The sequence below is a fragment of the Gadus chalcogrammus genome, chromosome 6, assembly GCF_026213295.1.
Source record: "Gadus chalcogrammus isolate NIFS_2021 chromosome 6, NIFS_Gcha_1.0, whole genome shotgun sequence".
NCBI lineage: Eukaryota > Metazoa > Chordata > Actinopteri > Gadiformes > Gadidae > Gadus > Gadus chalcogrammus.
Genome location: NC_079417.1, coordinates 23,454,666 through 23,478,430, shown reverse-complemented (window position 1 = coordinate 23,478,430; position 23,765 = coordinate 23,454,666). Strand labels below are relative to the sequence as shown.

Below are 23,765 nucleotides of genomic sequence, written 5' to 3'. Positions count from 1 at the left end.
CCCTTGTTCCCGCCTGTGCAGCACTTGTTCACTGCTGCCGGGGGGGACCCTTCGACCCTGAAGGCCCCGGTGAAATCTTACACGGATTTCACCAACGTGGAGGGGTGGGCCGATACTCAGGCGAGGGGGATCCCTCGCCTGGAGCCTCCCCTGGCAGCGCTTCTCTGTCCGGGCGCCGGATGGCGCCCTAACGAAAAGCCGCTGCCCCCCGACAGCCTCCAGAAGCAGATTGTACGGACAGGGTGTTCGTTTGTGCCTCTCAATCCGCGGCAGCGTTCAAAAACATCGCCCGGCTCTCCTCCGCCATGGTCTCCTTGTCGGCTGACAGGGAGGCCTACGGCCCGGAGGAAGCCGCGAGATGGCTGGCGGTTTCCCGCTTTTCCAGCGCCATCCTCCAGCTATGCCAGCCGATAGCCGTTTCGGCCGGCCGGCATATGGCGTGGGCAACCATGATACAGAGGGTCATATGGCTCTCCCACACTGCGGTCCCGGAACGGGAGCGGGCCAGCCTGGTCCAGGGTCCATTAGCGCCGGATGGCCTATTTGGTCCCCGGTTCTTCGAGGTTCTCGTGCACCAGTAGTCTGTCCGTGAGAATCGTTCCCGGTTCGAGGCGATTCTCACGGGCTCCTCCCACCAGCAGGCCAGGAGGAAGCACCGACTCCAGCCCCGGTGCCGCAGCAGCCGCAGCCGCCGCAGCCGCAGCAGCAGCCGCCGCCGCCGCCGCCGCAGCCGCCGCCGCCGCCGCCGCAGACGGGTAGAGCAGCGCCATGGACCGGGAAGTTCCGGAAGCTTGCTCCTACTTTTTCCTTCCCAAACAATAAAGAAAAAAGTAAAGACCGTTCGGCCGAATGGCAGTACATGGTATCTAAAGAGCGATATTCCTTAGGCCACCTGCGTCCTACGCTTGTGGTGCGTTCCTCCATGTTGCCTCTTTCCCCCCCTCAGCCCGGTGGCTGTAGGTTGGCGGTCGGACGGCGTGTTCACATGGCCTCTGGCTCACCTGCTTCTAAGAAGCGGCGTCCCTTGGTGCCTCGTGGACGGATCAGAGACTCGTTGCACGAGCCCGTGGATACGGCCGCTTGTACCGGTCTCCTGGTTCCCAACATTATCCCCTCTACCTCCCTTCAACAGTTTGTGGGAGGTGAGGAGACGGGTCCGCGCGCTGTGGCTACAGCCTGCGGACAGCGCATGCGCACAGGTGCGGCGGCCGGACGGCTCGCTCCCTGTTCAGCGGGCACGAGCGCAACGTCTAGACAGCTCGTTGTTTTTACAGCGGCTGGTTCTGGTACATCTCCTACGCTCGCTGAGCCTCCTCCCTTTCATGGGAAGCCCCCCTTGGTTCACACGCAGTGTGGAGGCGGTAGGGGCCGAGGAATACGGGTTATTCCTGGACAGTCTTCCTCAGCTGTTGGCTCGCCCTCTCTCCGACTGAGATGGGGCCATCCCATACAGTTCAAGCGTCGTCCCCCACCCTTTATGGGGTTGGTGGAGACCACGCTACGGGACCCGGCTGCGAGCACGGCTCTGGCAGCAGAGGTGGCACGTATCTTGGTGAAGGGGGCCATCACTGTCGTTCCCCCCCACGAGTCTCACCTAGGGTTTTATTCCTGCTACTTCCTGGTTTCCAAGAAGTCAGGGGGAAAGAGACCTATTCTGGATCTTCGCGTGTTCAACAGATTCGTTGCCACGAGGAAGTTCAGAATGCTTCGGAGCGTTGTTCCGGTGTGTGAGAGAGGGCGATTGGTTCACATCCCTGGATCTCAAGGATGCTTACTTCCACGTCCCTGTTCGGCAGGCGCACAGGAAGTTTCTGTCTGCCGTTCGGCTACTCCCTGGCTCCGTGCACCTTCTCGAAGTGTGTGGAGACGGCGTTGGAACCGCTCAGGCGTCAGGGAAAGAGGATTCTCTTCTACCTAGACGACCTGCTTATTCTGAGCAACTCAGAAGAGACCGCGAGAAGGGACACCATGTTGGTGATAAACCATCTCTCCTTCCTGGGTTTTGCCATCAACTGGGAGAAGAGCTCCCCGCTCCCCAGCCGGCAGACAGTCTACTTCGGGCTTTGCCTAGACTCAGGGTCTGGGGTGGAACGTGCCTCTCTCACTCGCCACTCGGAGACGAGTGGCGCACGCCCCCTACAGCACACATAAATGTGTTGTAGCTCGACGCTGTGAGGAAAGTGCTGTTGCATTTCTTTCACCTGGTGCGCGGCAGCCACGTTCTGTCCGGACAGACAGCGTGTCGGCGGCGGCGTAAATCAACAGACAGGGGGGAGTCCGCTCCCCTGCTCTCCACCGAAAGGCGGTCGAGCTCTGGCTTTGGGCTCATCAGTGTCTCCTCAGTCTGAGAGCCCTGCATATCGCGGGCGCCCAGAACTTTGGGGCGGACCTCATGTCTCGAGGCGGTCCCCGCCGAGACGAGTGGCGGTTACATCCCGACATTGTCAGACTGATCTGGCAGAGGTTCGGGACAGCGCAGGTGGACCTCTTCGTGTCCAGGGAGAACACGCATTGCAGGTGTTGGTTCTCCCTCAGCCCTCGGGATCTTCCCCCGTTGGGGGTAGATGCGTTGGCACACACACCTTGGCCGCGGGCCCTCTTGTATGCGTTTCCCCCGCTCCAGCTGATTCTTCCTCTTCTGGAACGGGTCAGACAGGAGAGACTGTCCCTGATATTAGTGGCCCCGGAGAACTGTTCAGCTCTGTAGTTTCCAGAGCTGGCCGCGCTCTCGCGGTCGGCGCCGTGGCCAGTACTGTTCAGGCCGGATGCGCTTTCACAGGCCCACGGGACGGTGCACCACCCGCCCGATGTCTCGGGACGGCTGTTGGTTTGGCTCCTGAGAGGTTGATCCTGCAGGGCAAAGGTTCGCCTGAGACGGTTATCAACACTATTCAGAGTGCTCGTGCGCCTTCTACTTCTTCCCTCTATGCGGCGAAGTGGTGCGCCTTCTCTAATTGTGTGAGAGGAACCACGCTGTCCCATCTCAATGCAAGGTCGGAAGCGTGCTTTCGTTTCTGCAAAACTTATTGGAAAAAGGTTTGGCCTTCTCCACTATCAAGGTCTATGCGGCAGCCGTTTCGGCTGGCCATGCAGGCTGTGATGGTGGACCGATCTTCAGCCATCCACTGGTCAAGAGATTCTTGCGTGGGGCTAGACGGGTTAGGCCTGTTTCACGCGTGCTTACACCACGCTGGGATCTCCCCACCGTGTTGCGCGGATTGTCCAGGGATCCTTTCGAGCCTCTTTCTCAGGCCCCTTCGGATGCCTTGTCCTTTAAGACGGCGCTCTTGTTGGCCTTTGTTTCTGCCAAGCGGGCCGGTCTGTCAGCCCGAGTTGCTTGTTGCTAAACGAGGACAGCTCCTTCGCGTTGCTCAGACCTAATCCTACGTTCCTCCCGAAGAACATTAATAGTTATTTTCGGTCGAGGTATATTGTGCTTAAGGCTTTTCAACCCCCGCCTCATTCTAGTGAGGCGGAGGCGGAGTTGCATCTCCTGTGCCCGGTTCGGGCATTGGCTATGTACGTGAATCGCTCGGCCGCGTTCCACTCCACACAACAGTTGTTTGTGTGTTATAGCGACGCTAGCAGGGGCCGCACTCTCTCTAAGCAGCGGTTTTCTCGCTGGGTATGTGAGGGTGTTTGCTTAGCCTACTCTCGGCAGGGCTTGGCGCCACCGTTGGGCGTTAAAGCTCACTCCACACGGAGCGTGGCCGCTTCAACGGCTCTACTCAAGGGCGTTTCGGTGGAAGACATCTGCAGCTGTGTCTTGGTCTTTCCCCGGCCCCTTTGTCAGTTTTTACATGTTAGACATGTCCAGGGGCTCACTCGGCAACTCTGTGCTGGAGTCCGGGACCCCTTTTACGGCTTGAGAATATAGACATGTTCTTTAAAGCGGCGTGGTTGGATTTCCTCTCGCCGGCTGGCGAGTTGGACTTGATTACCAGTCTTACTCTCCCACCTTTTTTCAAATGAAAAACAGGCTAGGGGGGGTTTCTATTGGCTCGCCAATTGTCAGGTGGTTTTGTTTGCCAGTGTGGCACTCCCGCCGTTTCTTTCAAATCAGAAACGCCCGAGAGAGACCCCTTATTGGAGAACCGGAATCCGTAGCTCCGCCCCCGGTGGTAGCGGACCTAATGGAAACCGTGTTGCTCTGGTTTTTCTTTTCCTTTTCATGGGTTCGATGAAGCACGGATCAGAGCCGGAGTCTTTACAGACTCACTTTTTTCTCCCTTGATCATTGCCGTGCTTGATCTAGGAGGAATTCGTTTTTTATTAAGCTGTTGTGTTTTACACTTCCTTGGCTTTTTTGAGTCTTAATGTGCTCTGGTGACTTAGGTCGTTTTGACTGGGGGCCAGCAGGAGTACATTGATCGGGCTCCGCTCGCAGCTTCACCTTAGCCCATAAGGCGAAGCTTAGACGGCGTAGCCTACATGAAATAGAACGACAGTTATGTTATTATAACTCAAGTTCTATGATTGTAGGCGTAGCCGTCTAGTTTCGCACCTGCTGCACCCTCCAAATGCTGAAAGAAAAGCGTGGAGGATGAGCGACGGTATACACAGCGTTATATAGACACGATACCGTGAGGAAATGTGGGCGGTGCCCACGCTGATTGGTGCATAGTTTGAATTTTCAGCATGCGCAGGCGGGCGCACGGGACAAGCCCATAAGGCGAAGCCTAGACGGCTACGCCTACAATCATAGAACTAGAGTCATAATAACATAACTATCGTTTTCTCCGTCCAAATTTTGCGCATCCAATCAGCGAACAGAGGGAGTGGCTGAGAACATTGATGTTAAAGGCCCACTATGCAACAATTTTAGCCAAAATAACCTTAATTATGCAGGTTGAGAGTCGTTCTGATCGTTCTACAAACATTTCTGGGTCGTTTGGCGGGTGTTTCATTGCCCCAAGTCGCTTCTCCAAGGAAAAAGCGAATATGCAACTTGCTCTGTTCGGACCAACACAATCCGGAGGTGACGCAGCGGAAGTATCCAATCGCGCCTCGAAAATGTAGTCAGATTGTAGTTTCCAAATTGCTTTACGGCACAGACATCCCCCCAAACATAGCACCGGCTAGATATAAACAGCCAGTTGCGAGGCAATTGTTGCATTCATCATGGATCAATCGACTGATAAGGGACCCAAGAGGCAACTGTCGGTGGAACAAAAGAAGAATAAAAAGAAGTTTGACCAGAAAAGAGACCAGACACGAGTGAAAGGGAAACGATGCAACTTTTTTGGCTTGATTTACCTTAATATAACAGGTTAAGAGTCATTGCGATGGTTCTTTTATACATTTAGCACATCGGAGAAAGGGAACATGCAAGTTTCTGCCGGCGACCCGCCGCCCACTCTCGCGGGATTCCCGGGTCTTGCGAAGTAACGAATAGCTTTACGGCACAGACCCCCAAACACGGAGTAAGGGATTGTTACATTCATCATAGATCAGCCGACTAAAAAGAGACAGAGAAACCCAATGTCGGAGGAACAGAAGAAGAGAAAAGGGAGACTGACCGACAGATAGGCCAGATACGTGTAAACGTTGGGCGAGCTTTTCAGGAATAGCATGAACTGAAAGAAAAGAAGACGGAAAATCAGACGCCGACTTGGCCGTGTTGCTTTTGAGATTGAAGTACCCTTGGGTGAACTTTGTCTTCGTGGTATTCTTGATGTTGATAGTCTCTGTAAAAATGTGTTTGCTCAACCATTTTGTTGTGAGCCCTGTAAAAATGTGTTTTCTCGACCGTTTTGTTGTGAGCCCTGTATGTTTCTAGCTTGCTTGGTTGAAACCATGGAAACGCCTTTGTTTCCATGGGTGTTTTGCTGTTCGTCCGTCTCGTCCCCCAGATACAGGCTGAATCCCCGAATCCAGGTTCTTGTTTATTTAGATTATTATGTTCGCCAACACTCTTACACGGATTGTTCTGTTCACCCAAAGATAAAACAATTATAATCTAGGATATAAATTCTCCCCGTCAACTATAAAAAAGGATGGATTTATGTTTATTGCAATACAAATACACCCATTAAAAAATGTATAACCTTGTCTACACTTTATGAACATCTACTTCGGACATGGCCTCACGCATTCGCCGGCTTCTTTGAAAACAAATGCACATGGCTAGCGTTGAAGTGCATGCGGAAGGGGCGTCAACTAGTTGTTACGACAGTGATGTAAAATATCTACTACGAAGCTGTAGGGGGTGCTGTGAGGAGAAAAGTGTGTGCGCAAACCAAGAAAACAGCGAAGAAATGGCCGTTCCTGCATAGTGGGCCTTTAAAGGTCCCATGACAATGCTATTTTGTGTATTGTTTAATATAGGTATTAGTGGGCAACTAACACAGTATTCAAAGACGTTCCCGAAATTCAGCCGTGGTGCAGAGTTACAGCCACAGAGTTACAGAGCCAGTCACACATTGAGCTTCTCCCAAATGCGCTGTTTTGGTGTCTGTAGCTATAATGTAAATGAGGAGGAGCAAGGCGGGTCAAGGAGGAGGGTGGGGGTGTGGCCCTGAGCAGCTTGCAGCCACGGTACCATGCGCTGTTTACAGTGGATGTATTGCAATGGCGAGGCGCGCACACCCTTTAGCCGTGTTCTGTAAATATTCTAGAACACACGGGAGTCCTGGAGCTCTATAACTAAATATGGAGAGAAAATAATTGTTTTCTGGTCCCAGTCTTTATATGCCCTGGATTACACATATGTTGTTTGTGGATTTAAATGATAATTTTTCATGCAAAGAAAACTAAACATTTTCCTGAAGAAGTTTGATAATTTTAGGTTTTATATGAGGCCGCTTTGTGAACTACAGCTCTTCGCTGCTCTCGACGCATATGATATACGTCACCACACCCGCACTTGGAACTCGGCACAGAGATGGCACATAAAAAAAACTCTCCACATGCCCCGACTTATAGTGGTTTTCACCTCTTTCTATGCTTTTATCCTCGCCTTGAAAAAAAGTGGTGAAGTGGAGCAGAGAGATCGCCATCTCTGTGCCGAGTTCCAAGTGCGGGTGTGGTGACATATATCATATGCGTCGAGAGCAGCGAAGAGCTGTAGTTCACAAAGCGGCCTCACATAAAACCTAAAATTATCAAACTTCTTCATGAAAATTTTTAGTTTTCTTTGCATGAAAAATTATCATTTAAATCCACAAACAACATATGTGTAATCCAGGGCATATAAAGACTGGGACCATAAAATAATTATTTTCTCTCCATTGACACCCATTCATATTTTTCGATCTCATAGGTCCCATGAGCTCTACCGGAAGGGGCGTGACCAATTATTTTTTTTATAGACAAATAAACTTATTTACGCTTGAATTAACATAACACAAAAAGAAACGTTAAAAAAAACGTTATTTAGACAAATACCTCAGCATTTTTATAGCTTAATTTTCTTAATGTTATTTAGACGAATAAACTGATTTAGTGTGTAGACAATTATTTAATGGAATTGTGTGTTATACATTTTACTCATTAAGTAATTGACCATCAGAATTAAGTAATTATAATTAAGTAATTGTTTTAATATGTCTAATAGAATCAAATTTAATTTTTTGCAAAGTATATCATCATAATTTGATATAAATATACATTGAAGAATAACCACACCAAGGTTTCCTCACAATTTATTTAACAAATAATCTACAGAAGCTTAAAGATATAGCTTCTTCATGCTGACTGCCATCAGCTCCAACTCACTGTCAAAAGAATCAAACAGTCAAATCAATATTAAGCCTATACAATATATTATTTGTATTCTGTCACTGGAAACGTCATTCACTTCTCTTTTTCGCTTCAGTCTGAAGACTGGTGGAAGTAGTCCAGCCGCCATTTGTTTGGCCTCCTCCATGAAGTGTGGGAACCTTCTGCCGTGCCTGTATAAATAAAGAGAAATGATTGTAGGAATTAAACATATTTTGTTAATATTAGGGGTTGAGGTATATATTCATATTTGAAATAAACAAAAACATACCCATCCAGGTGGAAGTTCTCAAGCAGTACTGTGCACCACCATGTTCTGATGACTGGCATGTCTTTCTAAAGTAAGGGGATATTCCAAGAATTGACAATGATGATAAAATATGTATACAAGTATGAATTTTTCGATATTGTAACCTTACATATGTCAAAAATCCAATTCTTTTTTTAAACGTATCTTTTCAATTGTCAGCTCTTTCTTCATTTAATGTAATTACAACAGTGAAGTCAAACGGTGCCTCCATGGCAAGGTACCAAGCATACTGTGATGGAAAAATGTAATTGGTGACAACATTCACACGCGTTGTTATATCTTAGTGTTCAGTACATTTTAAGTCTGCAACTGAGTATACCATAATCATGAAGATCCCACAGTCGTTCCCATATACCTGTGGTGGAAGTCCATGAACCATGAAGGTAGAACATAATATTAGTAAAAACGATTTATTCCTTAAAAGTTAGACAATAAAAAACGCATGACAGTTTTGCTAAATCATGTTGCTGTAGTATCACATTGGTGATTACGGATGACACTAAATAAACCACAGCACGGCTTTAACATGAATTTTACTCAATATATTAATAATTATTATGAACAGGTTAACTCTCACTTACTTCCATGAACGAAGTGCGGCTAATTTTTCAAAAAGGGCGCAGTATTATTATATTCGAATTTGGCAAAAATTAAATAAACCACGGCCAACTTTTACATGAATATTACTCAATAGGATATATTAAGCATATTGACAGTCACATTTACTTCCATGGTTCATCTTTGGTATCCAATTCAGCGGTGTGTAAAAAAAAGTTAAAAAAATAAATCACTTCCATCACGCCAGAGTACTTCCGTCGCGCCAGGGTTGTTCTCACGCCAGGGTGTTGTTCTCCGGGGCTGCAGCTGGACCCTACCAGAGAATGTCTAATATGAGGAATAACACTCGCTGGTTAGTTCAGGTTTTCTGGATTGGTTGCAGTAATAATCTCTGTCCACGCCGGGCGCTCGCAGGCGAGTCCAGAATGAGTGGGAGCCTATGGTGATGGAACTCCGTCTGTTGTACTCCGCCTATGGGTTTTATCCTCAGAATCCACTTTTCTCAGGATGTCATTTTTTGTCAAGTAATTTGAAAGTTGGGTTCAAAAGGAGGGGCTAAGATAATAAACTCAGCTGAATATTGCATTTTTTAAGGTCACGTATCTTTTCTAAAAGGGCGTTAAAAAAAAGCGATGACGTCACACATTGTCATACTGTCAGAGGTACTGCTTTACGGCAGTTTCTGCAGTTTTCAGTTTCCCTTTTCCCGCAACGATAACGCCGCTGTTGGAGGTAAGGCTTTTTCTTGCTTAATACACTTGTTACAGAGTTTTAGTGAGCTAATGTAAAAAAAAGAAATGCGCTGACGAGAGTGTTTTTTTTAATCCTCACTAGTGCCGATGATAAAGCTTTTTTTTTTTTAACGATTATGAGCCATTTCTTTCTCCTGAAATGGAAACCTGGATTAGAATCATAATTTTAAGACTGCATCAACTTAGTTTACATCAGTAAACAATTTCCTAGAGAGCAGTGTTCTGTCGTACTCCTCCTCATGCCTCTTCCTTTCTTGATCTCTACAGTTGGACCTTGATGCTGTGACAACGGACAAGTCTTCTTCCTCTGTCCTTTTTCCCTGCCTCTGTTCTGTATGTTCAGTGTTGTTAAATCATTTCTCTTTTTTTTAAATTATTTACTATTAGTTACTGTTCTTATTGTGTTCTTGTTAGTGTGATGTTTGAATAAAGTTGCCTGTTGCAATGTTGGTATAATGTTTGTATAATTTCTGTTATACAACTGTTACTGTTTCAATGTAACCGAGACCATATTTCTCATTTAACAAACATGTGTAGCTTATAATGTGTTGCAGGGCAGAGCAATTATATTCAATGGCTTAAAACAAACCCATCTGTAAAGATCAGTGAATGCATAGAAATCAATGACAAGTGGTGTAGATGGTTTTCCCTCTGTGCAAGCTCATTAGCCCAAGTCCTACAAAAAAAAAAACGACTGTAATAGCAGATGTTGAAGTTGTTAAATCGTTAACAAACAATTTGTATGGAACAATCGGTTAAGGTTAGGTAAGTGCTTGACTCTCGACACTTTAGAGAATGTCTGGCGAGCAACTTGAATAAGCCATTTGCGATTTTACCCGGGCTGCAGCGCAACTTTCCCTACCAGGTGCAGCCTCAGGTAGCTTAGGGCCATTCATACAGGAGCAAGCAAGAACGTTACCTTTTTCTGTCCTTGGGAAACGATAAGACGGACAATCCGTTTCCACTGTTAGAGCAGTTTATCATTGCACATTTACGAGGCATTTCTTTTTTAAAGTATATTTTTTTTCGAAAAAGAGACAATGACAGATGAAATGATATTGAGCGGGACATTGACTGTATTATTTAAGGTGGTCATACCGTACCTACCATCTATATAACACATTGAACATTGAACACAAGAAATGGAAGAAATTCCATTTATGCCCATGTACTTTCACCATACAAACTATATAAAAAATAAAAGGGCCTGCAGGAAAATATAAATACATTACGCAAAAATTAACTAGTGTATCTTGCACTATTAAATAGTGCAAGATACAATTATTTTAGTGTAAAAAAATTGTAACACACATACACATTGGCCCTCATTTATCAAACGAGCGTACGACAGAAAACGTGCGTAAAATGGACGTACGCTCATTTCAACGTTGAGCTTGGCATTTATCAATTTGAACGTGAGCGCAGGCTGCGATGAAATCTCACGTCAGGTCTGAGCTCGTGTACGCAAGTTTTTTTGGCGCAACATACGGGTATTTCAATGATGAATAGTGCAGCACAAGTAGCCCATGTTCAACATCTGTATTAATTACTAAATAAATTGGAATTAGCCCAGCCGTTCAAACAATTACAATCAAGTCAGGCCTAATTAAAAACAGTATTGCTATGAAAATAATTAGAATGTGACAGGTGAAATGTTTATTCAGCTGTCTATATTAACAGGAGCTTTGCCAAATAGGTGGCCGTGTCTCAGCGATGGCAGATCTGGCTCTGTTAAGGACCTCAACGTACAGACGAGAGAGTTTTTCGAGACCGCGCCGATTTTTTTAAGGAGGGCGATGAATGGCTCTTGAGTCGTTTTCGTCTCCCAAGGCATCTCCTGATGGAGCTATGCAATGCTTTGGAGCCACAGTTAAGGCAAGAAACTAGGCGATCAAACGCAATACCTGAGTCAGAGTCATCTCGGTGAGTTACGCTGCAGTCGCACTGCACCGGCCTCCTCCCGTTTCTTGCTTGGCCGGCTTCACAGCCGCAACACGTTTTTTGGTGCTGAACTTCATGTCGGACCAGTTTTTCTTCACCTTATTCGGAATTAAATAACTTTAACGGAATGCAAACAATAGCATGTGAAATTTTTTAAGCTGGATAACAGAAGTTGTAATTTAATTTATTATTTAATTAATTTAATTAACAAACCTCTTCCATAGCCCGACGAACATTGGAAACACTAGTCACTGCAACAGTTATTTCCTTCCATATAGCATTCTTTTGCTGGCCTTTAATGCCAGCTTTTAGGCTACCAAATAAAACCAGACGGTTCGCATCCACCAGTGACCCGAGCGTCTCCATTTGGGTCTCTCTATTTTACCGTTGGACGTTTCTCCATGTCGTAAAAGTTAGGGGCGAGACTTCTGAAGACGTGCTTTTATATGGGCGTGTTACTTTAATTACGATCGATCTCAGCCGCCGTATTTATCAACACCAAGATCCTTCGTACGCTGGGATTGGTGTGATACGAAGGTTTCGTAAATCTCACGTGGGTCCTATCGTAAGATGAATCATGCGTTCAGATTTGCGCTCATTTCTACGTTTGTTTGATAAATGAGGGCCATTGTCTGCTGGTAAATGCTTCACATAAATCCCTAATCAAGCTTTTTTTTAACCAACGTTTGCATTGACAAATTAGAAAAATGGTTCTGTCAGTCTCTGGCCGGATATATATTGAGGGGCTATGCAACATTTCAGAGTGATAGGTCAAGCCGTTGACCCAAAAATTAGGGCACACACATAGACAGACAGACTTTCCTTAAAGGTCCCATATGAAAATCTCAATTTATGAGGTTTTCTAACATAAATATGAGTTCCCCTAGCCTGCCTATGGTCCCACAGTGGCTAAAACTTGCGTTTAGTGTAAAACGAGCACTAGCTGTTCTGCTCGCCTTTGAAAAAACGGAGGCTCAAGCGCGCTGATTTGGAAGGTCTGTATTCATGACGTCACCAAGAATCTCAGCTGCTCCCCTTACTCTGCCTGGCCCGCCCAGAGACGTTGGCCCGCCAATGAGACTCGACCGTGCGAGCGCCACATGTGTGTGTGTGTGTGTGTGTGTGTGTGTGTGTGTGTGTGTGTGTGTGTGTGTGTGTGTGTGTGTGTGTGAATACACACACTGTAACGCAAGTGTTTCTTGCCGGTTATTTGACGTGTCTTGTATTTCCACAACGTGACTGTTGTGGGGGTTATCTGAGCCATGGTTGAGAAGGAATTGGGGGAAAGGAACTTTGGCTTTGACTCGCTGAAGTACATGAACTGCGACATGCCGCCGGTTGCCGCGAGGCACCATCGCCCGGCAGCGGGCAGCCGGCAGCGGGCAGCCGGCAGCAGGCAGCGGGCAGCCGGCAGCAGGCAGCGCGCGGTTCAGTCGACTTCAGGTTGATGTGAAAGTGGAAGAACCAGAGACGTCGCAGAACCCGACAAAGTCTTTTGTGATTCATAATATCGTCTGGAGGCGCACGCAGCTTTTGGGCGTGATAATATGTATTAAATTATATAGATTTCTATGTATTATATGATATTATTTAGATATAGAGCTCCAGGACTGTAACGCAAGTGTTGTACGCTTCCTTATTATTTGGAAAACCGTTCTGCTTTTGGTGTTATATGGCGCATAACACGTCGGACTCCCGTCTCTGGTATTTCTAGAACGAGACTCGTATTGGGGGTTATCTCAGCCATGGTTGAGAAGGAATTGGGGAAAGGAACTTTGGCTTTGACTCGCTGAAGTACATGAACTGCGACTTGCCGCCGGTTGCTGCGAGGCACCATCGCCCGGCAGCGGGCAGCCGGCAGCAGGCAGCTGGCAGCAGACAGCGCGCGGTTCAGTCGACTTCAGGTTGATGTGAAAGTGGAAGAACCAGAGACGTCGCAGAACCCGACAAAGTCGTTTGTGATTAATAATATCGTCTGGAGGCGCACACAGCTTTTGGCCGTGATAATGTGTATTAAATGATACAGATTTCTATGTATTATATGATATTATTTAGATATAGAGCTCCAGGACTGTAACGCAAGTGTTGTACACTTCCTCGTCGGACTCTCGTCTCTGGTATTTCTACAACGAGACTCGTATTGGGGGTTATCTCAGCCAAGGTTGAGAACGAATTGGGGGGAAGGAACTTTGGCTTTGACTCCCTCAAACACATGAACCACGACATGGAGGAGAAAGGGATTGTTGGCGGCGAATGTCTCCCGCTTGAGCCCCGCTGAGGGACCTAAGACCGGCAACGATCCCTTTCTCCTCCTTGTCGCGGTTCAGTCTACTTCACTTTGATGAGGACGTTGAAGAACTAGGAACGTCAAACGAGGTCGTTTGAGATTCATAATATCGGCTCACACAGCTTTTGGCCGTGATAATATATATTATATGATATGTCTATGTAGGCTATATGATAATATTTAGATATAGAGCTCCAGGACTCCCGTGTGTTCTAGAATATTTACAGAACACGGCTAAAGGCTGTGTGCGCCTCGCCATTGCGATACATCCACTGTAAACAGAGCGCATGGTACCGTGGCTGCAAGCTGCTCAGGGCCACACCCCCACCCTCCTCCTTGACCCGCCTCGCTCCTCCTCATTTGCATTATAGCTACAGACACCAAAACAGCGCATTTGGGGGAAGCTCAATGTGCGACTGGCTCGGAGTGGCTGTATCTCTGCACCACGGCTGAATTTCGGGAACGTCTTTGAATACTGTGTTAGTTGCCCACTAATACCTATATTAAAGAATACATGAAATAACATGTCATGGGACCTTTAATTGATATAGTTGGATTTATATAGTTAGAGAAAACAAACAGCTTGTCATCAAAATAATCTGGATGTAGAGCTCGCTATGCTTCCTAGCACATTTGGCTGCGTCTTGCTCTAACATTTTTTTCCTTTTCAACCTCAACTTCTGAGCGCCACCCAATTATTTTTCCTCTCCACCACCTTTTTTCCTTTTTGACATTTTCGTATTTCTGTGTAACTTCAGTGAGATCAACGAGAAGTAAGGGACCCGGCCGTGTGTCAGGCTGAGCCAATCAGAAATTACAGACCGCGGAGCAGTCCAAGTTGGGAGGGGCCGTTCGGCCGCTCGCTTTGGCCGCTCGCTTTGCCCCCATACACTGTGGGGGTGCTCCCCCCTCTTCATTGACAGTAATACATCAGCCCCGGGGCGAACAAGGTGTCCTTCAACATCTACGCTTCCAGGCGATTGCAACGGTGCCACACATGAGCATATTCGAACATGTTTAATGGTAGTAATTAGCTGTCGAAATTGGAGGCCTTAATCAATAATGAGCATTAGAAATTCCCGATAGAAATTTGTGACAAATGACATGTTATTTAGCATCTACACGTTGAGCTGAGTCCAATGACACCAAGCATGACACTCTAGAAAATATGAGGGGCCGTTTAGGACATAACTAATTGAGACACTCTCACACACATACCTATGAAACACTCTTACACTCACTACTGAAACGCTCACACACTCACTACTGAAACACTCACACATACATACATACTCTTCTGAAACACTTACACATACATATGAGAAACACACACGCATACATACATACCTCTGTGGCATATACACATACATATGAAATGCTTACATTCATACAAGTGAAACATTTATACGTATCTATCTGAAACACTCATGCAAGCACATATTTGTATAAATGTTTCAAATGTATGAATACGTTTTTCAGTTATATGTATGTATGCTCTTACATGAGGATGTGCAAGCGTTTCACATGTAGTATTCATACCAGTAATTTCAGTAGTGACGGTGAGAGCGTTTCAATAGTGAATGTAAGAGTGTTTCATAGGTATGTGTGCATGAAATTCCAAGGTCAAGGTCGGCATTTAAACCGGAAGGCAGGAACAAAGAGTGCATTTTTGAACAGCCAGAGCGCGCCAATCTGAGCCAACCGTCAAGAGCGACATTACCTCAGTAATCAGACCGTTAATAACCTTATCTCACTTACTACTTACACTAACCGTCAATGGCAGACAATAGCCTTTTAACCGCTGAAGCCGTGTCCTTACTGAGGAACTTACTACAGTCGCCTTCACTTATTAATAACGTAACAAACTCATTAGATACACCTTCTGCCAATTCAATTAATTCGGAAATTAGGTCTTTGTACCAACCTGGGTCTAGCAGCAGCAGCATGCAACCCGCACCAGTCAACGGACTACTGAATTATTGTCCCCGTTATGAAGCAAGGGCAACTTTTAGCTCATGGAAAGCTAAACCCAGGCAAAAGTAAGTATAATTGTTTATTTTTTATTGTGTAAGATAACTGTACCGTACCATTCATTTGCATTGTTCTAATATTGGCTAGCCAGCAACGTAAAGGTAATGTTGCTTGTTAGCTATCGTAGCCCGACCTATTAGCCCCCCACTCGCTGGTACACGTTACTTAATATTAATTTCGGTGTCAACCAGGATAACGGATTTTAAACAACATAAGCTCCAGCCCAAAAGGGGTATTTAAATGGTATGTGTGCAAAACATTACAGTTGTAGAGCGTAATTAAGTGTACTAGATAGCCATTTATTTATGTGTGTACAAACTGTCATGAAACGAACTGCGCGAATTCGATTTCGCGACGTCGAGAACTTGTGAGGGTCATACAGTTTTCAACCGACACCGATATCTCTCTCCCTCTTTAAATTGAGGTTTACCCGCTTATCACAGGTGACAACTATTAAAATTTGTAATAGCTTGGGGCTAATAGGTGTGTTTACGATAGCATATTTGTGGGAAGATAGCACTAACGTTGGCTCGTCTGACGTGTTGTTTTTCATAGAGTCAGACAGAAAACCCCGTACCACAGGACGTTCAACAAGGACGTTATTTTGCTGCTCAGTCCCTCAGACGACACAGTCGTCAAGCAGCGGAGGAAACAGCAATTGTACAAAAGAGGGCATATATTAAATGCTTTCGAGTTCGATAAATCCTGGGACCATGGGGCAGTTCTCCGGGAAATACGTAACGCTTTTAAGCAGAAAATTCCCGAAGATGTGAGGTATGTAGCGTTAACATTATAGCAGAGCCAGTCAGACTCCAATTCACTGTAGTCTGTATTCGGAGACCTTTACTTATCTAATTAAACGATAATGTTTTTTCCAAGAAGGACAAATGCCCTTAAAGGGGTAGTTCGGAATTTTGGACATAGGGCCTGATTCCCAAGTGAGCATGCCATTGGTATTCTATATCACTGGAGACAGTTTTCAACACATTTCATTCAGTCCTTTTAGTTGCAGAGTTCGCTCGTGCTAGGCTAGCGCACGGCAACGGACAATACTAGCCTGCTATTAAAAACAGTCTTACCCACTCCACAGTACACCCGAGGTAAATCAATTATAACGCCAGACTATTGATTTAAATGTCTGTGTTGATAGAATAATGTTAGAAATAAAACTAACCTTGCATCGCATGAATCATCGAGGGACTACTTTCTCAGCAGAAGCGGAATTCTACTATGCGCTGGTTAGGTGTGTAACCGAATCACGACAGAAGAACGTAAACAGAAGCGTGGGACAGAAGCGCAATTGAACGACTAGGCAACATGATGGTTCAGTGTGCTTTTAGAAATTGTAGAAATAAACGGTACAGATGGGCACCACAAAGTTTCCACCAATTTCCAGTGCGAGATCCAGAAAGGACTCAACTGTGGCTTGTTTCTGCTGGCTTGGACATCAAAACACCGGCTCGTACATGTACGGTTCGTTGGATACAACAAATTCCTCATAATCGTCTTCAAAAGCAGATGCATCGCTAACTCCTCCAAACGTGGGCGTATCTTGTTAATTGAATACGCTTATAGAATTCCTTCGTTCACTGTACTCTGCGTTTGTAGCAATGACAGCGGCAGGTAACCTAGGTATCAGTCCGCCGCTGCCGTAGCCTACGTACAGGAATATAAACACTGCTGCTGAGACCCCGCAATTCCCTCAAAATGCAATGCAATGCAAGGTTGGTTTTATTTCTAACATTATTCTATAAACAGACATTTCGATTTATAGTCTGTCGTTATAATTGATTTACCTCGGGTGTACTGTGGAGTGGGTAAGACTGTTTTTAATAGCAGGCTAGTATTGTCCGTTGCCGTGCGCTAGCCTAGCACGAGCGAACTCTGCAACTAAAAGGACTGAATGAAATGTGTTGAAAACTGTCTCCAGTGATATAGAATACCAATGTGATATGCTCACTTGGGAATCAGGCCCTATGTCCAAAATTCCGAACTACCCCTTTAAGGTATAGCTGTATACAATACATACATACATCCTAGTAAGTAGAAGTGCTCCAAAATAAACTTTCTTGTTAGCACACATACATTTTTAGAGCCATATACCCCAAAAAGGGAGCACTGTAGAGCCCTGGTTTAAGACATCTTAACAGAATTACTTTATAATTAATACATTCATTATTAGACTATTTAGTTAATTCCACCAAAAACAATACAACATTACACAAGATTGTATGGATCTTCTTGCATACATTCTAGAAGTGTCTTCAACATTCAAAATGGCTAATCACTGATATGTACTCAATTGGTTTGCGCACAACTGTGAACTACTGATGGCCTGTGGCAACAAGCTGATTGCACCAATGTTGAGGGATGGCCAGCCACTCGATGCCAGTTTAATACATACAATTCTGAAATTAAAGGCTCTATATGTGAGGCCCTCCAGACAACTTGAGGTATGTATGTAGGTGTTATCTGTAACTTCTGAGTTTGAAAGTAACCTAATTGTGCATGTACTGTAATTATTTTCGAAAGTTGCATATAGGCTGTAACTTTAAACCAATCCGACATGCTGAATTTTTTACTGCTGGTTTAGTGAAGTACCCAACAACTAAACAGACAAGCAATAAGATCTTCGAAATATATCGTTCTTTCACAAGTTAATACATTGCACAAAATGTATGAAAACCACTACAGCATCTTTGTTTGAGGTACTGTAGGCTAGTTGATAGAATGACTATGGGATATTAACTGCAATCAATTCTTTCCCGTTTTAAGCCTGAAAATTCTGATACAAGTTGCTGCGAAGAGGAGGAGGAGGACGTAGAGATGGTGCGGTCAGTCGCCACCAGAGCAAGCGGTCTATTCAACCCTGGCAGGGATCAGCTGGACCACCCCACCATGTCGGCGACAAGCAGCCTGGCACCGGCGAGCACCGTGGCCAGCAGCCTTGTTCCAGACAGTACCCCACAATCGACCACCACAAGTACCGATTACAGAGCCTACCTTTCGGTTATCGATCTGTCATCTGATGAAGATGGAGATGAGGATCTGTATACTGCCTTATCGGCCAGCATGGAAGACCAGATGTGAGTATTGAAATATTGCCTTTTATTAAACAAAATGTTCTTTTACTTGAGGTCTTGTTGATTGCTCCCGGTGCTAATTTTGATGATTGTTCTGTTCTTTAACTTTTGCTAGACTAAAACACACCATTGTTATTGTAAGTATGCACTGTAAAAAAAAAGCAACTTGTATTTGTTGGCCTAAAACAGTACTTTATGTTGGTAAAACTTGAAAATATAAATTAGTGACATTCTGTATAAGATCTCATTACAATGTAAAATTATAAATTACTACAATTAACAGGACAGTTAGCTGAAGTGAGGATTAAAAGTTATTACAACGTTAAATAATAAGCTAGCACTGTCCTTGTCTGTAAGTGAAAATCAGGTGGATGTGTGTATGCACAAATGGCTACACTATAACTGCGTATGGTTGGAACAGTGATCTAAACATTATTTTCCCTTTGATGTTTGCTTTCAGAAAAGAAAGTTAATCTGGAAGTGTCCCTGTACAAGAGATTTTATCTACGCTTGGTGAAAAGATCAACCATAACCAAGTCAACCGGTTCAACATAAACCGTGCTGCTGTGCTGGATGGTGCCATTCGGGGCTTTAAAAGAATCTCGTTTGACCCGACACACAGGATAAGTGTGAGATTTTCTGACGACAAAGGAACAAGTGAAGAAGCTGTGGATCTTGGTGGTCCAAGAAGAGAATTTCTTCGACTGCTTACAGAAGCTCTTGCACAGTCTTCAGTGTTTGAGGGAACAGAAGGGAGCCTCAACTTGGCTCTTGATTCATCAGGTAGCCATCATCTTGTTTTTGGTTTTCATGAAATAATTATATACCCTGTAAAATAGATTATGGCTCCCACTCCATTTTGAACCTCATAGTGATTTTAATCCTTTGAAATAATAGCCTAACACTGTAAAAAGCCAGTGTGGCTACCCTGGTACCAAAGAGGGTGCCAAACTCAGATTACAAACTGTGACTTTAAGGCATTTCCATGGCAACAGTTAAAAGGTTATGCTAACACTACCTAAATTCTACCTCTCTTTTTTTTCAGCTGTCAGAGAGGACCGATACTTTGTTACAGGAAGGGCTATTGCAGTAAGTCTGGTACATGGAGGGCCTTCACCAAATTTCTTGTCCCAAACATTGTTTGACTGCATAGTTCAAGGGCCAGAGAAATCTAGACCAAACCTTGGGGACATCGCCGACTCCGAAATCCGTGAGAAAATACAAAAGGTTTGTTGCATTTTCATTTCATCATATTCAGCATTCTCTATCTATCTGTCTTATCATTTGTGCCCCCAATTCAGTTAAATGGATCCGTTTATATCCGTTTTACACTGTGGTATTATGCATCTGCCACAAGATATCATTTTGGATGTGACGAAGTGCCCAGGTTGCGTTCATTGGACTGAAGTAGTCTTACCCAATTAAAAGTAAAATCATATCACTGGCACGTTATCAGCCACTAACGTCAAAGTTACAATCACCTCTAGCAAAGCAGTGTTGAAATATGAGAAAATTTGAGTTTTGAGCTAAAAGTAGTCACTGGAATAATGTTTAACTGGAATTTGGATGAGAATTTTATCTGATTTTTAAAAAATAAACTGTTAATCATTTTTAGGTTTCAGAATCAACAACTCTGGAGGAACTCACCAAGTCAACTGAACCTCTCCAAGACTATCTTGCCAATGCAGGCTGTCTGAAGCCACTGAAAAGTGTTGACGACAGGGATAGACTTGTGGAAGATGTCTTGATGTTTCAAGTCATCAACCGAGTCCGTGGACCATTTGAAAGGTATTTTAAATTTAGTTAAATTGAAAATCCTGTTGTTTGATGCCTGACACATGCAAAAGAGTGAACTCTTCATTGAATCACCATTCCTCCCATACTGTCATAGGTTCAGAGATGGGTTAAAAACGCTTCTCTCTCGGTCGTCCTCAGACGAGCTTCCATCGGAGTCTCCAATCCTCTCGGTTCTCCATACACCCGGCCAGCTCCGAAGAACTTTCAGCTCCCGCATCTTTCTTAAGCACGTCCACGTACGTTAGCGCGGAACGTCCTCGCGATCGATGCCCGCGCGTTGGTTCCCACAGGACCAGCCTGCTGGCCGGGAGCTCCCGATGTCTGTGGCAGTGGCCGGCCAGCTTCATCCTCCTGGATGCTACCTTCTGGCTGAGCCTCGGCAGCCGCCCGTACAGATCCTTGTTGGTAATGTGGGCATTCTGGTCTACATTCAGCACTGCTCGTAGCATCCTGGTGTAGCACCCATCCAAGGACTTCTGCAGGGTGGGCGTCAGGGTCCAGCTTTCGCAGCCATACAGGAGGACGGACTCCACAGTGGCATGAAATAGGCTCAGCTTTATGCGACGGGGAAGATTTGAGCGCCACACGCTCATGCAAAAGAGTGAACTCTTCATTGAATCACCATTCCTCCCATACTGTCATAGGTTCAGAGATGGGTTAAAAACGCTTGGAGTCCTGGAGCAGATCCAGAATCATCCAGAATCGTTCAGTCCAGTGATGTGCTACAATCCAAGGCCGCTGACCGCTGACCAGGTTGATGGGCTGTTCCACATCCAGTGGTCAGAGGAGGGGAGCAACCAGAAAAGAGAGGAGAGAACAGTAGTTGCTTTCTGGAGGGACTATTTGCAAGATGTTGAAGGTATGTGTGAGAGATAGAGAGAACAACTCAGGAAACTCATATGTGCACTTTTCTAGGAAAAGGGAAACAAGCTTCTGGTGTTAACATGACAAAGTTTATGATTTAAAGTATTTGGTCTGTCTCTCATTCATATTTATCTTCCACCCCAACAAAGTCCTGAAATATAGTTTGTGTTCCGTGCTTAATTCTATGCTGTCCTGCTTGCTCCACAGAGGAAGATGGATCAAAGAAGTTGGGGGACATCCTAGCATTTGCAACTGGATCTGATGCAGTACCACCAATCGGCTTTTCTCCTCAACCATCTCTTGAATTTCTTCACCCTAGTGGTGGAGCAGCAAGTTCCCTGTTGCCAACACCTGCATCAGCTGTCTTCGACTGCCGATCTACAGCACGTACGATTGTTTTAAGACCAACATGGACTTTGCAATAAGAAACACACAGGGGTTTGGCATGCCATAGATGATGAATTTAAAGTTCAAAAGTATAAAATGTAACAGTATGTAAAAAGAAAAAAAAAAAAATCTGACATTTTGTTTATTGTACAATTACATGGTAATGTCGGTATCCACTCCAAAAATGTGTATATGTTGGAAATTCAAATTACTGAATTCACACTAGACACAAGTTTGCTTGCTTTGTTAACTTCAGTGGATACATTTCCTAGTAAGGGCTTACATTTGTCCTGTTTGTTTGAGTAAGAATGGAGCCAGTTTACTTGATGAATTTGTTTTTATTGTCAAGTTTAATTAAAGTGTACTTTACTTGTTGAATGAGCTTGGGGGTTCTGTTGCAGAATGTAGATGTGTCCAATCTACATTTTTTTTATACAGGTACATTTACATATTAATAAATGTTCTATGTAATAATAGCCCCATCTCTTAATTCAAGTTCAAGTTTATTGACATACTAGACATCAACTAGCAACATCAATATCAGTAGTGAAATTCTTAGGCTAAGAGCCAACTCAACTTTGCACACTAGAGAATCATTCACTTAGTCCTCTGGGATGTCTTGCTTGCAAAAAATGTAAAAGAGACAGAAATAATTGTATTCCATGATTTCCATCATTCATTAATGGGTCAATTAATTCTTGAATTTCTTGCATGGTACTGTTGCTTACATGAACACTGTTTTCAGGAACCTCAATATTATTCCTGCTCTCTACTGCAGGTAGCGGTTCACCATTATCAGTGCCTAAATGTTGATCAATCTGAAACACACCACGTATAGCTGTGTTGTTGCTTCCAATATGACTGACAACACCTCTATGCCACAATTGCAATGGGGTTTGGCTTCCTTGGGTAGAGAGTCCATGGTTATTCCATTGGCTCCTGAATTCTCTTACTCCCCTTCGAACCCGAGGTAAGTAAATGTAATGCAAACAAAATAAATGAAGATCACAAAGAGAGTCAAGTATGCCTTCATTTTCCATAAACGTAAATAAGTCAGAGAAGTAATAAGAAACGACTCGGTTTAGTTCTGCCCATAGCCTCTCTATTCTTTGGTTGTGTACGCTGCGCCCCATGATCATACTCCCTCTATTCACCCCTCTATTGTTCAGCATGAATCGGGCAACTTCTATGTTTTCCCTTCCATGGTCGCTCCGTACTCTCGAAGGCAGACCAAAGTCAGATACACCTTGCTGAAACAGGCTCGAAACGCTTGATGCCCTGTTATTATTGAGGCACTCAAGGTATATGATGGAGCGACTGTACCCATCCACACAGCCATGGAACACCATTCTCCACCTCACCAATTTATGGTTCCCGTCAATATGCCTGTATAAAAGAAAGAAGTGACAGCTGTTACAATCCTGGAAAAACACTCAGAATTATTTAGGGTCACATCATACAAGTGGTCCATCTCTATGGGCCAGAAATATTGTTGCGAGACCTTAATGAACCCTTAGGGTAAAAAAAAGGTTGTATGTTTGTGTTATTTGTCCATTAGTATCAGTTATGTAGCTTCCCCAACTGATAGCCGGGCAAGATCACCATTGAGCAATAAAACAATGAACTCATGGTGAACAGCCAAATATCAACAATATTCAAAATATTTATTAATCTTGTTAACCATAATGTGGCTAATCTCCCGAGTGTGTGTGATCTGTGATCACGATCACTTTTATGTAAAATATGGTGATCAAAATGATCGTGTTGATCACACACACTCAGGGATAGGCCTACCTACATTGTATTTTTTTTTACTCAATGGAGCTAAACCAGTCCTTGGTTGGGGGAAGTCAGCTAGTTCTAATCTTGGGAAGCCTATGAGCGAAACTTTTAAATCAAAATTGTACAGGTAATATAAATAGGCCTACAGGGATCACAAACAGTAATGTTAGGCAAGCCATAACTTGTAAGAATAGACCTGTCAATGGCCCAAAGCACACATACCATAACTCGTTTGGAGTTTGCACACTGTAAAC

The 23,765-nt window shown here is 44.7% G+C and overlaps 1 protein-coding gene and 1 long non-coding RNA gene across 2 annotated transcripts; one reads left to right on the top strand and one right to left on the bottom strand.

Annotated features, from left to right (window-relative positions):
* Positions 1-7,626: 7,626 nt before the first annotated feature.
* On the bottom strand, positions 7,627-8,059 carry LOC130384966 (uncharacterized). Its single transcript, XR_008895948.1, has 3 exons — positions 7,991-8,059; positions 7,799-7,892; positions 7,627-7,715 (listed from the first exon to the last, which is right to left on the bottom strand). It is a non-coding gene; the product is annotated as an uncharacterized LOC130384966 (long non-coding RNA).
* Positions 8,060-18,424: 10,365 nt separating this feature from the next.
* On the top strand, positions 18,425-22,891 carry LOC130384908 (G2/M phase-specific E3 ubiquitin-protein ligase-like). Its single transcript, XM_056593306.1, is given in 6 exon segments — positions 18,425-18,581; positions 19,142-19,194; positions 20,297-20,469; positions 21,123-21,337; positions 21,550-21,660; positions 21,663-22,891. Coding segments are annotated over 6 exon segments (843 nt in total). The 3' UTR covers positions 21,797-22,891.
* The last annotated feature ends 874 nt before the right edge of the window (positions 22,892-23,765 follow it).